The sequence below is a fragment of the Pteropus alecto genome, unplaced genomic scaffold, assembly GCF_000325575.1.
Source record: "Pteropus alecto unplaced genomic scaffold, ASM32557v1 scaffold76, whole genome shotgun sequence".
NCBI lineage: Eukaryota > Metazoa > Chordata > Mammalia > Chiroptera > Pteropodidae > Pteropus > Pteropus alecto.
The window spans coordinates 17,020,562-17,036,958 of record NW_006443138.1 but is presented as its reverse complement, the minus strand read 5'-3'; the positions used below and the strand labels follow the sequence as shown (position 1 = coordinate 17,036,958).

The 16,397-nt window shown below is 33.5% G+C and overlaps 1 protein-coding gene across 1 annotated transcript in view; it reads right to left on the bottom strand.

Moving 5' to 3' along the window:
• The window catches only part of TMTC2 (transmembrane and tetratricopeptide repeat containing 2), a 351,862-nt gene that overhangs the window by 42,198 nt on the left and 293,267 nt on the right, over positions 1 to 16,397 (bottom strand). Inside the window, exons 11-12 of the mRNA XM_015598571.2 lie at positions 16,200 to 16,314; positions 4,561 to 4,624 (exon numbers count right to left, since the gene is read on the bottom strand). Of these exons, the coding sequence (XP_015454057.1) occupies positions 4,561 to 4,624; positions 16,200 to 16,314 (179 nt within the window). The remainder of the gene's footprint in view (positions 1 to 4,560; positions 4,625 to 16,199; positions 16,315 to 16,397) is intronic.

Sequence of the window (16,397 nt, the reverse complement as noted above, 5' to 3'; positions counted from 1 at the left end):
AGGAATGCCTCATGGGAAATTAGAACATCCTACCTCTCACTCAGAATCTGCTTGGTCTAAACTTAACATTTTCTTCTGGAAATAAACATCCCTCTGACTGTCCTATTTCCATTTAGGATTTTTCTTTCTTTCTTTCTTTCTTTTTTTAACAAGTTACCTGACTTCAAAATTTTGGAACACTCATTGGCCCAACTAATGTTCCTACTTGCATCCCATCAAATAGTCTGCTTATTCCCTTTGCATGATCTTTTCCATTCCACTGTGTTTCTACACTTTAGGATCTATATGCTTTCTGTTGGTTTTCCCAAAGCTGCATTTCTCAACAATACTTATCCAAATGTGACATGCATTTCTCATTATGTCATATAAATGGCCATCCTAAATTACCTCTTTCATTATGTCATCCTACTTAACACAACTCTGGAATATAAACTCCTAATTCTTCGTATAGTAGTCTATGCTTTTCATTTGGTTTTACCTTAGTTTCCAGTTCTGTGTTTCCTTCTTCTTCCCCTCTATTTCGTAGGCATAGTTAAGTCTTTCTAAACTCAATGTTCTAGTTCATGCCTATGCCTCAATTTGCCAGAATTCTCTCTTTTATCCTTCTTCTGCTAAAATCTTCACTTGTAAAGATTCTCTAAGCTTCTCAACTCTAACTCAATGCCTTCTAGGATCAATCCAGCTGAAAGTAATTTCTCCCTTCTGCACATTTTTCTAGTATCAGCTGATAGCCCTCACAAAGTATTTATTAAATAATGTTACTTACTGTCCTGAAGTGTGAGGATTTCGATCCATGTTTTTATTTTTTTGTTTTTTTGTTTTCCTTCACTCACTCTCCACATTAGATAGTATATTTCTCAAGGTCAGGGTTAATTTTTCATAACTTTGAAATCCTACTGCATTTGGCATAGAGTCTTACACAAAGCTAGAACTTGATACCAAAGATAAGTTGAATGAGTTCAGACTAAAAACAATTACATCTAGAAAAATATTAGATATATGAACCTGATCATTGGCAATTACTCCCTTCTAACTCTAGAGTTTACTAAAAGTCAAGTAAAAGTGGATGACTTCATACTATGCAAATCATCCATTCATCATATTTAAAAATTTATAAGTTAATGAGGATTTTGGCTTAATTCCCACAGAAAGAATAAAGCTATTTCATTTACATGTTCCCTCTAATTCTCAAGAGTCAGTATTTCTTGATGTGCATAGTGGGAGGGAAGACAGAGGAAAATGTTATATTTTTAAAGTAACCTCCACAGAAGGATCAATTTTATTCATAAAAATAAAAAAAACTAAAAGTGGAAAAACATAAAATGGCAATTTTGGTAAATAAATAGGATTAAAATTTTTAACAGTATAATTTTTGTAATAAATATATTCCTCTAACTGTGCACTTCAATAAATGATAATTTATTGAATATCCCTAATGAAGGGACAATATCAGACTCTAAAACAAAATCATATGCAGCTGCTAATTTAGACATTATTTAAGCATTTGATCACTGGAATTCTTTGTATATAAAACAATCCCAAAAGTCGACAACTTTAAATTGTATAGGAAAATATGGCTTTTGTAGAATAGATAAAATAAATTCATTATGGGACATATTGAAGAAATGGAATAGGTATTTTATTAAGAGAAACATATATCTCAGAGGTAATGAACAATCTTTTTAACATGACAATAAGTGTTGTATACAAGGGTGGCAGACATATATTTTACTCTGCCATCAAGATCTGACATGAGCAATGCTAAAATATCCAGAGTCCCTCACATACAGCTACTGACTATTGTAGTTGGGCATTTAAACAGTAGAAAGAACTATTTTAAGAAAAATAAGAGTAAGATTAGATTACCATGCAGACAACAAAAACAGAAAAGATAATGAAACTATTTAAATAGGGAATGGGAGTTGGAGTCTATTTACTTCGTTCTCATATAAGCAGGTAACTGAAATGTATTAAGTTAAAGCACAGAAATAACAATGTTTTTATGACAGAAAATAAATAGCTTTGAGCAAGATAAATGTAAGATGGATGCTTTAATTTAGATCAGATGCTGACTGCTAATATATCATTACATGGGCTACTGTTTAAATAGGTCTCTTCATTTCAGAATAAAAACTTATATTATTGCATTTTATCAGTCTTGCCTTGGTGGCATCTTACTTACCTAGATTACATACAGAAAATCAAAATGCAATTCATAAAACAGACAGAAAAAGACTGTATCTGTTGATCCATCAACTGTAACATCATATACGTACTTTACTGTTAAGTATGAACAGAATATTCTAAGTCCATAAAATACTTAATTTATTATTACTCGATAAGGGAAGTATCATTCGAATAAATGCATTTTTCAAAAGCACTCTACACCATGTTTATAAAGAAACTATTAGGGGTTTCAAAAAATGGCTTTGAGTTGGAGATTAAATTTTGATTTTATAATAGGGCTAGTGATTTAAAATAAACAATCTCATAAGTCAGGCTTCAATCTTGCTGTACTTCAGTGTCTTTTTCATTCTTCATGGCAAGTAAAAAAGCTCGGATAGCTCTTTTTTCACCAATCCATTATAATGTGCTGAAGAAGATGTTTTGATTGACCACTTAACAAAAAATAAAAGTGACACTTATGTAACTGGTACTCTCTCAATGAATCAAGGTAGAACTTAACATCGTCGTTTATTATGTACATTAAGAGCACTGTATGCGTCGGTCAACGTAAAGGGAACAAATAAAAGAAAGAAAAGTAGAAAAATTGATTCCTGTCTTCAATGAAGTTATAATAAGTTTAAAGCCACAAGTTCAAACCTTTTCCTAGAAACGCTACACAAAGGTGCCCAACTCGGGCATTTATAAAGCTGTGCCTCTGCATACCTCCCCCTGCACAGCCTAACTCCCCTTCTCCGCTCCACTTTTCTCCAAAGCACTTATCACTCTCTGACATACCATGTACTTAATCTACTTCTGCTCTATCTCCTCAGAATAGATTGTAAGCTCCTAATGGGCAGGAACTCTTTGCAGTTTTGTTCACTGCTGTGTATCCAGTGCCTGAAATAGTGCCTGGCCCTTAATAATACTCACCTATTATTTACTGAATAAACGAGAGGACCATTATTATTTTGTTTTCTTAGACTTCTGGCTTGCATTTCCTCTCTTCAATATAACTAACTGCATTTTTTTCATTAAGCTTACTCTTATGCACACAGCAGACTGGGTTACAATGTGATTCCAGTTACTAGATGTGATACTGGGTGAACTATTAATTTCTCTGAGCTTCGAAAGAATAGGGATCACAGAAGTATCTGTGGATTGCCATGAGAAATGAACAAGGGAAATTTTACGAAGTACTTAGCACAATGCTTGACACATAATAAATGCTTAATAAATTTTAGTAGTTATTGTTCTTACCAATATAACTATTAAAATATTTTCTTCCTTTCTAAACAGCTCACCAATTCTTAAAGTACCTCATAATTAATGAAACTGGGGACATTTAGATTCAGGGCTAAGGTTACATGTGGTTGAATCACCAGGAAAAAAGCTACTTCCTGTGTGGGTTGCTTTCTGGAAGCATTAACCCTCTTCTTGTGCTCCCATAGGACTATATATACCTCTCTATAGGAATCACCACACTGTATTTCAATTAGTTGATTACATTCAGTCTTCTCTGCTGCACTGCGTGGTCCTTTAGGTTATGAAATCTCTGTATCCTATCATAAAACAAGCACTCTATAGATGTTTGTTTGTCTAATGGATGAGTTACTCTAAAGATATGAGACTGATTCCATTATTTGTAGTCGCAGCACATATGCACTTTCATTACAAAAATTTCATTTCTCAATAGATGCTGCAGATCTAGAGAAGAAGAGTAGAAATTTTAGTGCCGGAGAGTGATGCAGAGCAGAGTGTATATGAGAATAAAAGCAATGTACTGGAATTCAGTGATGTGCTGTGAATAAGAAGTACTTAGAAGACCTATAACAAAACCTGTTCTTATTTTCTCATAAATGGTTCCTCTATTTCAATAATAATGATCTAATTTATATCTATCTTACTTTATGGAAGTGTGACTACCCAGGGAAAAATTCTAATAAAAACATACTTGATAAAGTTGAAAAGCACAGTTATTAGAAATGAAGATTATGTAATAGGAAAAGGAACACAGCTCAAGGTTTGACTATAAATAAGAATCAAAAAAATACTTATGATGTTAGAAAGTCCTTAGATATTTAACAACACAGCAAACAAACTTTCAAGGAACTAATTTTAAAAGTTTTCCCAATGTAAACTATTTAAGAATGCTAAAACCTGTATTCAAATGATAAAAACTTATGATGCTGTACACAGGATAGAAAACAGAAATTTGTACACCTGGGAAAAGATGCTTGAGATTGGCAGATTTTATATCTGAATTAGCCATTTAGTGAGTATTCAGAATAAGAGATTAGAGAGGAAAAAACAATATCAAGAGGCTTCTAGTCTAAAACTATCACATGCTTGGAGTCTGTCTCCTTGAGTAATGCTTCTCATCAGGAAGATACTTACGTTAGGCCTCAGCCTGGCTGCCAGATCATAATATTTCTCCGCTGCTTCATTGAGGCTAGCCTGTCTGTTAAAGAAAAAAAAAAAAAATCAAACTAAAACCAAACTATATCATTATGACTTTTATAAAAAATTACAATTAAACGAATAAAATAATAAGTTGCCTAAGCAGAAAAAGACCATTCAAAATGGAATGCATGCAATGTACTTGTCACTGTCTTTAAGGCATTATACATAGTGTTTCAAAACAATCCTATTAGGTCAATGTTATTATTTTAAATTACATATTAGGAATTACAAATATTATTTTCCTTTTCTGAGCTAACCCAGATAATACGTTACAGACCTGGGATTCTCTAGCTTCAACATGATGTCTCAGAAAAATATTAATTTTAAAAAATAAATTGTCAAAATTAATAATGAGTTGCTTGTTTTATAAAAATAGTGAATATCTACAGGCTTAAAAAAAATTCTGTATCTATCTAAAAAGCCACTTTCTTTCCAATCAGAAGGACAATCTTTTATTGTGTGTAGCCTATAGGAAAAAAGAATGGCCAGCTTCTCCTGCTCCTTGCTCTCTGGCTACCAGGGTGGGCACATGACATAGCCTCAGCTAACTGGATGTTCTTGCTTGGGACTTTAATTTCTGAGTGAGTACAGAATGATGAAGGGATGGCTAGAATTCAATGACAATGGTGGAAGCAATGGGGCTGTGTCCTGGCTTTACTTTTCCTATAAAGAATTGCTACTGGATGCCCTGCTTCTTAACCGCTGGGGATACCTTGTTTCCTGTTAATTCAAGCCACGCCTTCCAGCCTATAGTAAATTCCACAGTCTTCAAGTTGCTAGAGTCAGTTTTTCTTGATTACCACCAAATAATATGTGTGGCACAACGAAATTCTACAAATAAGATGCCCACTGAATTTTATAGATAAGTTTGTGCATTGTCTATTCTTGATTCATAGCAAATTCCTAAATTCAGCCAACGAGTTAGCAAGATAAATAAAACATCAAAGTCTCGAGGAAGCCCAGCTAATTAGCCATCAATACACAGAATGTTTTTCGATCACGCCATGCTTCTTCAGAAAACCTTCAAAGATGGTATATAAAACTAGAAGCTCTTGCAGGTTGTGTTGTAATCTGCTGACCATATTTGAATGGTACAGAAGAAATGCTATAGAAAAATATCAATTCAACTTTGGATGATTCAACTCCAACTATAATGTGAACAACAGTAGAAAATGGGTTGGGATCCTGCAGTTAAAATAAAATAGACTTGAAATTGTGATGTTAAGAAGCTTTTGAGACAAGAAGGTGGCAGAGAGATCAGGAATAAAGAGGAAAAACAAAATTAACTTTCTCAATTACAAAACCACACTCAGGTTTTAGAAGAGAAGGCTAACTAGTCATATCTATAAAATTGAATTTGCACTTTGGTCAAGCCAAATAAAAACTATAAAGACATACCCCATGCAACCATATAAATTATAGGAATAACTGAAGATAACATCTCTCTGGAGAGCAGGACATATTTTTCTAATTTTTAAAGGAAAAATAATTAGAAACACTGATATTTTTAATGGGGTTATAGAGAAAGTAAAAACCCTTGACCTAAGGCTCTACTGGACTCCTGACATGTTACAACGTGCTGTTGCAATTTATAGTCTCATAAATGTTGAAGTTCAATTTCAGTATGTCAAGAAAAGTACTTTAGTCTGGTATGAAAGACTGAAAATTCCCTCACTAGGCTATTTAATAAAGGTTCTCTCCACCAAATTATAGAATCACTTTGGTTCAGATTCATTTGGAAATTTGAACCAGAATTCATTAGGTCATGCCCTGGAAGGGTTTTCTCCAGGGTAAAATAAAAGGCACGGAGGTAGGAAATTAGAGTAACTTAATACTACAAAGAAGTAATTTACTTTGAAGAAAAATCAGCCAATAGATATTTAAAATAGAATGCACAGCTTCCATTAATATTCATCTTTATGGACATTCAAATTCACAAGGTAGATAAGGATCAAAAGAGAAAATGAGGAACTCAACCAGATGAAATAATAACGAAACAAAATAATCAACACAACATTTTTCCCCCAAAATATGGTTATTAGTTTTTAAAGTCTTCATTGTCTTTAGAGGTTTTATTCCCGAAGGACATATCTTGTTTAGAAGACTTCTTTTCTTCGACTAAAAGTAGAACTGATGATACTCAAAATAGAAAAAGAAGTAGAATTTATTATATTTGTCATATGGCTGTGAAAACTAATTTTCACTCTATGACTTTGTTTCTAATATTAAATGGTCTTTATTGAATACTAATCAGTGGGCATTTATGATAACACATAGCAAACTCGAGAGAAAAGAGTCCGTTCTATAAATGTTCATTTATGTCCTTGTTTTATTCTCTAGACAAGAGAGAAAACTCATGAGAAACTGTCTGATGTCCACTTTATGATGTATGCTATATTTCATAATACTTTTTGCCAGAAGTATCCTATAAGTGCTTAAATCTTAATTGCAAAGATGACTGAATCATTAATCAACATTTGAAAACTGAGGAAATTAGCAATATTCTGTCAGTTGCTTAGGGAATTCTAAGAATGATTATTAGAGAATGATTGCAGGATTCAGGTTCCCAGGACTATTGAAATCAAACTATGTAAAGAAACTGATAAAATATATTTTTCCTAAATACCAATATCCTTTCTTTCTTGAATATTTCTTTTCTGGAATACAAAATATCCAAATCCTTTATCTATGTAGAAGCTATGAGGCTTAGAGAAGTTGACAACTTCCCTAAGGTTATGTAGCAGGTGAGTGGTTGAGCTGGGTGGGAATCAAGGCTTCTAAACTACATATCTGAACCATAGGATTATGCTGGTATCTTCGTATGCATCGAGATGTGACAGAATGACAAGTGATACATTGCTCTGTGGCAGATGACCATGATAATTCCTACAACAAATATTAAGAAAGATAAAAGACACTCTTTTTGATTATTATGTTTAAAAGTTATGATTTGAGTGTAAGATATAAGATTTGAAAAGGGGAGAATATGAAGAACATTTGCAATCCTAGGTTTTACTTTCTGCCCAACTTCACTTCCTAAATCGACAGAACTGAAATCAAGCAAACCAAATTGAGCAGAGTAGAAAGTTTTAAGGACAGAGTGAAACGCACTATTGTGTTTTGCCCACGAACTTCACCCTCTCTCCAAAAGACGGAGGAGAAAGACCTCAGGGGAAAGGCAAAGAAAAAGGGAGGGAGGACAAGCAGGAACAGTGCTAGATGTTCACTTTTTACCATCACAATATCCCATTTTTAGGGGAGGTGTTGTCACAATTAGATATGGAAGAGACTTGTAAGTCTCCGAGTGGGAAACTCAGAAGGCAGGTAAAGGGTCAGCAGTTATTTCTGCTAAGAGATTTCCCAAACCAGATGTAGACAAAACCCTTAAAAAGCCAGCAATGAGATTGCGAGTAAGGAAAAAATATTGCTTATATCAGGAAGCTATACTAGGTCCTGATGGGTGAATATCTTCACCTAATATGCCACCCTAAGAGTTAACATTAAGTTATGCCTCATACCTAGAGAATAAAGATTTAATCATTATGCAAGCAACAGACTTTTCAATTGAAGACTCAAATGGTGGCTCCTTTCTCATTGCCAACTCCTGCCCATCATATATGTAAGGCCCTTCTCCTTTTCACACTATCTGTGGCCTCTCAGGGCCAAGAAAGCGGAAAAGGCCTTGGTTGTATTTCTAAACTGGACTATAAAGTAAACCTTGAATTGTCTTCCCCCTCCAAAAAAAAATCATTAAGATTGGGCTGAATATATTTTAAAATCTTAGGGTCAGTATTTCCATAATCGGTTAAAAGGTAGGCTCTGAGTGAAAACATATAGTGACAAAAGTTATAAATAAATACATGTCATTATTTGATTACAACAGAATTCCATTTTGCACATGAGACAATGAGACTTATATCTGTTAAAAATATAAATATATTTCACATATGTAATTACCTTCTCTGGTGTTATTTTATAATGGAAAAGTATCTGGGAACATAGGTTTATGGCCCAACATTCTTACAAGAAAAAATGTATAGAAGAATTTCGAGAATTATGTTATGAAATAACAATATAGTATATCCTGTGAAATGTTTTAAGAAACCTGATTAAAAGAATCGTTTATAAGTACCTGCATTTTTATGTATTCTGTGAGAATTATAAAATTAAAGCTTGCTAAATTTGAAACTACTTCCTTGCAAATGTAAAAAATAAAAACTCTAGAAGCATTTAGAAGACTCTTTAATGACTGTTAATAGTTGTGAATTGTCCATTTTGAACTAAAAATTATTTAATATAGATAACTACTGTATGACCTATACAAAAGATAATATTTTATTAAAGTCTTCAACAATTATTTTCAAGGATAACTTATGAGCTTTTTTTTTTTCATTTTTCTAGAGAGCTATTTGTTTCTATATCATGAAAGTAGAATGAAACAGTAGCTGAGTTTTCCAGGGTTCTTGCCAACTGCTAAACTGAAACTTAGCTTTTAGTTACTCAAAGCAGCACTAAATTTTAATTCTAGTTGATAAGTTGTACACTAGATCTGAAATAAGTGTGGACAAAAAATGTATAAAAATTTTAAAGCAGCAAAACCAGAGTTATACATGTGTTTGAACAGTGGAGCAGAAAAGATCCTTATAATAAAACTCCTACAATAAATTGTTTATGACCATCAAGCTTTCTTAAATGAAACTTTCTTCCTTGTCAAGACATTGAAATGGCTTCATAACCTGTACGTATCCATTCAGTTCTAAACATAAATAATGGAGAGGTAAAGCAGAAATGCAGCAACAACAGAGGAATAGTATGCTGATGGTATAGTTTTACAAAAAGAGCCCTCTGAGTTTCAGAATTAGAAACCTCTTGATGCCTCATGAGAGTATGAGCACTTACTTTCATGGCCTCAAATCTTTCAGTACTGCTAAGAACAGGTTAAGCCTATATCTAGAAAGATTATATAATGAAACACACTAGAAAAATTAAAAGGGAGGAAATGTGTATTGGCAATGTCAACTATAATATTCATACATAGTAAATTACTACTTATGTTCAAGGTGTAAGGGGTGGTGACAGGAATTGGGAGGAGTGAAAAGAGGAAAGGCAAGACAGAATTTACTTGCAGGGGTAGTCCAAGAACCAATGTCATAAGCCTCACCTGGAACTTTAGAAGTGTAAAGCCTCAGGTACCACCCAAACATACTTAATCAGAATGTGCACTCTAACAAGATCCCCAGATGATTCACATGCATGTTACTGTTGGAGAGGTACTGGGCTGGAAGATGCCTGCCTTCACCCTCATCTGCCATTTCCCTTTGCTTTAAAGACCTTAAAACAATCCTTTACAACCTTGTTGAAATAAACCACTTGACCAAAAGTTGGCAGTGAAGTACAATTTATAACTGGAAAACCCACTTTTCAAGTGGCCTTTGGTAATTTTGGAAGTGTTAAAGAAGAAAGAATATGGCCTAGAGGGCCTTGGAGATGTATATATCTCCAGCATCTCACACACACGCACGTGCGTGCACACACACACACACACACGCACACACTCACAATCTGCTTTGAGAATAGAATCTGATCTTGTTCCTTTCTCATTTAAGAATTTCAATTTTATGTCACTTCCAGTGGAATTTATTTTTAAAAAATCAGTATATCTAAATTCTATGTTTTCAACATATTTAATTATATGAGTGTGTTGTTTGAGTATAGAAATTGAAAGATAATTCTTTTTCATAAATTCACTCTGTTCTCTAGAAATTATGACAGCAACGAGAACCAGTTGGTGCTGTGCAGTTTTGCTTTCTTTACTACCTTAGGGAGAAGTGACAACCTGGGCCCTTAGGCCTGGATAAAAGGTAAGTGCACACTATCTCAGTTGTGTGTCTCTGTCAGACTCTATACCGTGATAGTATTTATAAAAACTTAGTATCCCTTTGAGAGTACAAAATTAGAGTCCTCTTATAAATTTACTTTCTAAAATTTACTATAAAGGGATAATTTCATATTGGAAGGGTCTTACTATTTAGAATTTGTACCTTTGATAACCTGTTACTCTCTATAAATCCTTTATCAGTAAATTCAAGAAGTACAGCTTCTAGTTAGTCACCCAGTTAAAAAGACATGAGGGAGCCAGTGTGACACAGTGAAATCAGTATTCTGCTTGGCCAGAATACAAGTTTAAATCCCAACTGTGGAAAACACTGACTCTCTTTGAGCCCTAGTAATTTCATCTGTAAAATGCGAATATTAGTGTCTACCCCAGGAATGCACAATTATAAATGAGGGTGGCAGATATAAAATGCAAAATACAGCACCAGGTAGACAGGAGGTATTTGAATAAATGATACTTTTGTTCTTCCCCTAATCTGTAAGTGGATTAAAAATAAACGAACAAAAACAAAAACAAAAATAACTTTCCACCAGGGTCCATGGATGCTGTCAATCAGAGGAAGCCTCCAGACTTCCTCTCAGTTATCAAATATCTTTGTGCTCCTTCTAGCTTCCAGTTCTGGGAGGACACTGAATAAATTCATTCATACAAAATGCTACTAATGGAATAATTGATTCAACACTATCCTTTCACAACTCAATAGACAAAATTCTTCTGGGTTCTAGCATTTTAAATTCCTTTGATATTTTCCTTTGATGATAACCAATCTGCTTTTTATAATGCTCTCATCTGGAAGCATCCAGCACTTTTTCCATTTTATTTGAAGTACTAAAAATTGTCAACACATACAGTCAACGCTCATTATGTGAGGCCACTCAACATCTGTGATTACCCTTCCTATAAATATTTTTATAATTAGTCACAATGTGGATCCCACCTTCCCAAGCAAGGCAGAAGCCAGAAATTCCCTCTTCTTCCCACTTTCTTGCAGCTGAGGTTCCTTCACATGACTCAGGCTCCACTAATCAAATGCAGTCTCAGGAGAATGGAATTCAGAAGTAAGCAGAATCAGGAGGAGGCTGCACCCAGGAGAATAGTCTTCTAATGAACGTGGCTCTCACTCTGCTTAGTTCCTTGTGGGTGATGGTGGCAAAACTCTGAACTATTAAAGCTACCCCAGGAAAAGGAAGGTGGTTGGGTACTATTTCTGGCTGTGTGGAGCACTCTTAAGCCTGTGAGAGACCTCGTGGGCTACAAAATACTCTTTAATAAACCCTATGTTTGCCTAAATTTACTGTTAAGAATGAATTCTTTAGTTTGCAACTAAAAACTGTGACCCATATGTGAAGAAAAATTTAGGAGTAGATTTATTTTCATTAATTTTGCTTTCAACATGATTGAAGGCCTTTATCTTATCTTGGATATTACTCTATTTGTTGATAATTGCTTATCTACTCTATTCTCTCCTTCAGAAATTTTCTCTGTGTGAGTGTGTGTGTGTGTGTGTGTGTGTATACATATATTCATATATGTATATATATGTAAATATAAAACTATATGCTATATGAAACTACATACACATATATAGAGCATATAATTATATACACATATTTACATATATAAATAAAACTATATATCACATAGTACATACATACTACATATATACTATACATGTATATATAACTATATATACATACATATATACTATATATAATTATACACACATATGTATGAGTATGGGTATGGTGTTCTTAATCTATCCTCCAATCTTATTATCTTTTCAGTCATTATTTTCACATATTTAGTATTTTTCATTAAATTCTGGGAAAATATCTATAACTGCTATTTAAATGATCAGTTTACCAATTGCATATTGCCTCCATTGCAGTTATAAATTCAGAGATTAGTCTCTTAGTAATCTTTTAATCTCTTAGTAATCTTTTCTGATGTTATATTATTCTTCTTTCTAACTATTTTACTTTTATGGATCTATTCTGTATCAGTTAGGATAGGTTAGGTTTCATTGTAGTAATAAAACATTCTAAATCTCAGTGAATAAGACAACAAAGTTTATTTTTCACTCACTCAGCTTCTCCAATGCAGGTGAGAAAGGGAGGTTTATCTGCCTTCAGTCATTTCAGGATCTATTTCCAAAGTTTTTAAGTCAGAAAAATGGAAAAGCACTGACTCTTACAGCTTTAGCTCAAAAGTGACATACGTCACATTCACATACAATCAACAACCCAAATAGACCCATGAAGGTCTTCAGTTTGAAGATTAGAAAAAGCAATCCTATTGTGTTTCTTGAAGGTGGAAGGCCAAGCATATTTGGTGAACAGTATTAATACTTCCACACTACACAGTGTTCTTGAGAATCACCATAGTAACAAGAATGAAAGATGTTCTAAGTGGCTCTTAGTTTTTTAATGTAAATCTCACTGCTTTGGTGAAGGTCTTTTACTTGGATACATCTGACTTGTTCATTCTTATCTGAACTGCCAAGCTGAAATCAGATACTTAAAATCTTTCTATGTATTTATTCTATAGAGAAATATTTGTATCCATTATTGAGAGTTGGAATCAGTCTGTTAAAAATTTTTCAAATTTCAAGCTGCTTGAAGGTTCCGATAAGATAAAGACTTGCCCCTTGATGGCTGGTCCCAGGCCCTCACCTCTTCCAATCTAGTCTCGTCTAGACAAAATAATATATATATATTTTTTGCATTTTGCAGTTTTTTTCCTCATCAATAGATTCTTTGGGTCATTTCACTGGAAATTAGCCAAGGAAAGGGAAGTTAAGTGAGAGTGCTCTAACCATATCTTGAATGATAACATTTCTTAGCTTGTTGATTCTGAATATTAGGTCTAACACTAATCCAACTAACCAAGACACAAACAGGGAGAGACACATCTTTCCCAATTGGTCACCCAAACTTGCTAATTTTGTCTTCTACATATGTTGCAAAAGAACAGAGCTCTTAAGGAGAGAATTACTATCAAACTCAATTTACAACAATTTGGCATTCCCTGGGGAAATGTTATATATAACATTAAATAAGCAAATTCCTGACAGCCAACTCTTTTGACATTCAAGTGAAAACCAATAAGCTTTGTTAGTCCTTTCAGCAAACAAGTCCTAAATGTTCGTGATTAATAGGGAAATAGGTTGATGTTCAGCTTGCAGAGGAAGCACTCAAGAACTACTTGAATTTGACAAAGCCAAAAAAAAACCAGAAGAACTCAGTAAAAACATTCATAGGGACCATCACCAAGCTGAGGAGAATATGGCCAGGATGATGTGGTCATATTTGCAATCCGTATACATAGAAAGGTACGGACTGACTGCAACTTGATGAGGAATGTAGACTGCAAAAAGCTAGAGAGAAAGTTCTAAAAAATAAATCATAAATATTGCCATATCACCAATGTCTAACAAAAACTTTTCACTGGTTTCTAGCACCATGGTAACTAAGGAAAAGTTATAATTTAAAAAAAAAGTTAAATGCATTATGTTTAACAAGGACATTTTTTTGTAATGTTCTCATAATGTGTTTCCATTGGTAGGCATTGAATTTCAGATACTGATGTTATATATATAGCAAAAAGCCTTGTTGATGAAAGCATCTATTATAATTAAGGTGAATTACCTGTAGAAACTTGTGCATTCCCATCCTTACAAATGGTTTACTGTGACTAAAAGCATACCGCTTTATTCACAAAGAACAAAAAGTCCTTTCCCCTGAATACAGCAGCACCTCACCTTGTCATGTAAATTAAGATGTCTTTTTAAAAACTGTCCTCCCACTGAAGGTTCTTTCAGATTGGCTATAGTTTATTTTATAAATATACCAAGAGTCTATTGAATCTTGATTTCTCTTTGTAGGTATCAGTTTTAGGAATGTTAAACATTAATATGGAATGAGGGCATCAACTGAAACCTCACCGTACACTTTTTCCTCTCAAACAGAATTTGAATTTTTTATTTCAAATATGAAAAGCCAAGTAAGAAGCCCCTAAGATACAGTTATAGTAATAGTCTCATATTACAAATCCAAAATAATCTATAAAACTTGATTTAAATATTGATTCCTCTGGGACAGGTATAGGTGGGAGTATGTGGTTATAAAAGAATAACACAGGAATGCTTGCTGTGATGAAAATAGTCTGTGTCTTGGCTGTGGTGAAATATATACAAACCTATAGTAAGAAGCCCCTAAGATACAGTTATAGTAATAGTCTCATATTACAAATCCAAAATAATCTATAAAACTTGATTTAAATATTGATTCCTCTGGGACAGGTGTAGGTGGGAGTATGTGGTTATAAAAGAACAACACAGGAATGCTTGCTGTGATGAAAATAGTCTGTGTCTTGGCTGTGGTGAAGTATATACAAACCTATACATGTGATAAAAGTGCATAGAACTAAATACACACACACATACACACACACAGGTACGAATAAAACTGGGGAAACCCAATCATACCGGTGGATTGAATCGATGTCAATATCATGGTTTTAAAAGTGAATGGTAGTTATATAAGCTATTATGATTGGGGAAATTGGATAATTGCTACATGGAATCTCTCTGTGTTGTTTCTTATTTCTTATAACTGCAAGCAAATTTACAATGATCTCAAAAATAAAAAGTGAAAAAAGTTCTCAAGTTCCTCTACTTTTCTTTAAAGTCCATGTTTTAAAACCATCTAAATGTGAACCAAGTCTTCTGTTATATTTTTCCCTTGTAAGAATAATCTACATGATTACAAACTTATCCATAGAAGTCATGCATGGAGCCCACATGTATATGTCACTCGATGAGGTATTTAGGTGGAGATTTATAGAATGAAATTCAGGTAAGAGTATGGGAAATAGGATATATATATTGCTAACAGAACAAATAATGCTTTCTAAATGACTATATAAATCATTTGAGTTTCTTATCCTCCTTTAACCTAAAACACTACTGAAGGATGAACTGACTTTCTTTTTATATTCATAACAAAAATTGATCTGCCTTTTAATTATTTTGCTATTATTCTAAACAGCCTTCATAATAATCTTTCTGAAAATAGAAGCACTAAAGGTCTAAAACATATATTGTTCTAATGCATAGCGACAGTGTCAATTATAGGGCCATTCTGAGAATTTGATAGGCCTTAAGTATAGTTGTATTTGATAATCCTCTCTACTAACAAACATAATAAAATGTATCCACATGGCACATTCAATATAATTAATATTAAAACACAAATATTGAGATGCAGTGGACTGACACATAATATTTTGTTCTGGAGAAATTTAATTAGACAGTTGCTAATTTCAATTGTTTATTTTCTGTGTTTTACGGTCAATAATTTTTGAAGAGAAGAGAAAAGCAGTCTCAATAATTTTCAGTGTCCTGAAAGCTCATATTCCCTACATACTGTGTACATAAACTATAATGAAAAAGAGTCCTGACCGATTTTGACATGATTAAGTAGCACAATTAAGAATGTAGAATAATTTCATACACTATATAAAAGTCTAACCAATGTACTGTATACTCGAAACTAATAATAAAATTAAATTTAAAAAAGAATGTGGAATAAGGTGGTATGATAGGAGAATTGGTATACTTAATTGCTTTCCCAAAGCCACAGTGTTGGTCTTTTAACGTACAGTAGCAAAAACATACCTGAGCATGTGGGCAGCATTGAAGACCACGTCAAATTCTGTGCTGTCTAGTTCAGCTGCTTTTTTTGCCATCTCGGCTGCTTCTATGAGACGAGCTTCTTCCAGAAGAAATTGACCTGCAAAGTATGAAAGCAGGTGAGCTTCAATAATAATTCTGTGAAACAATTAAAGCTGCTATGGAGAAAAATATAAGAACAGT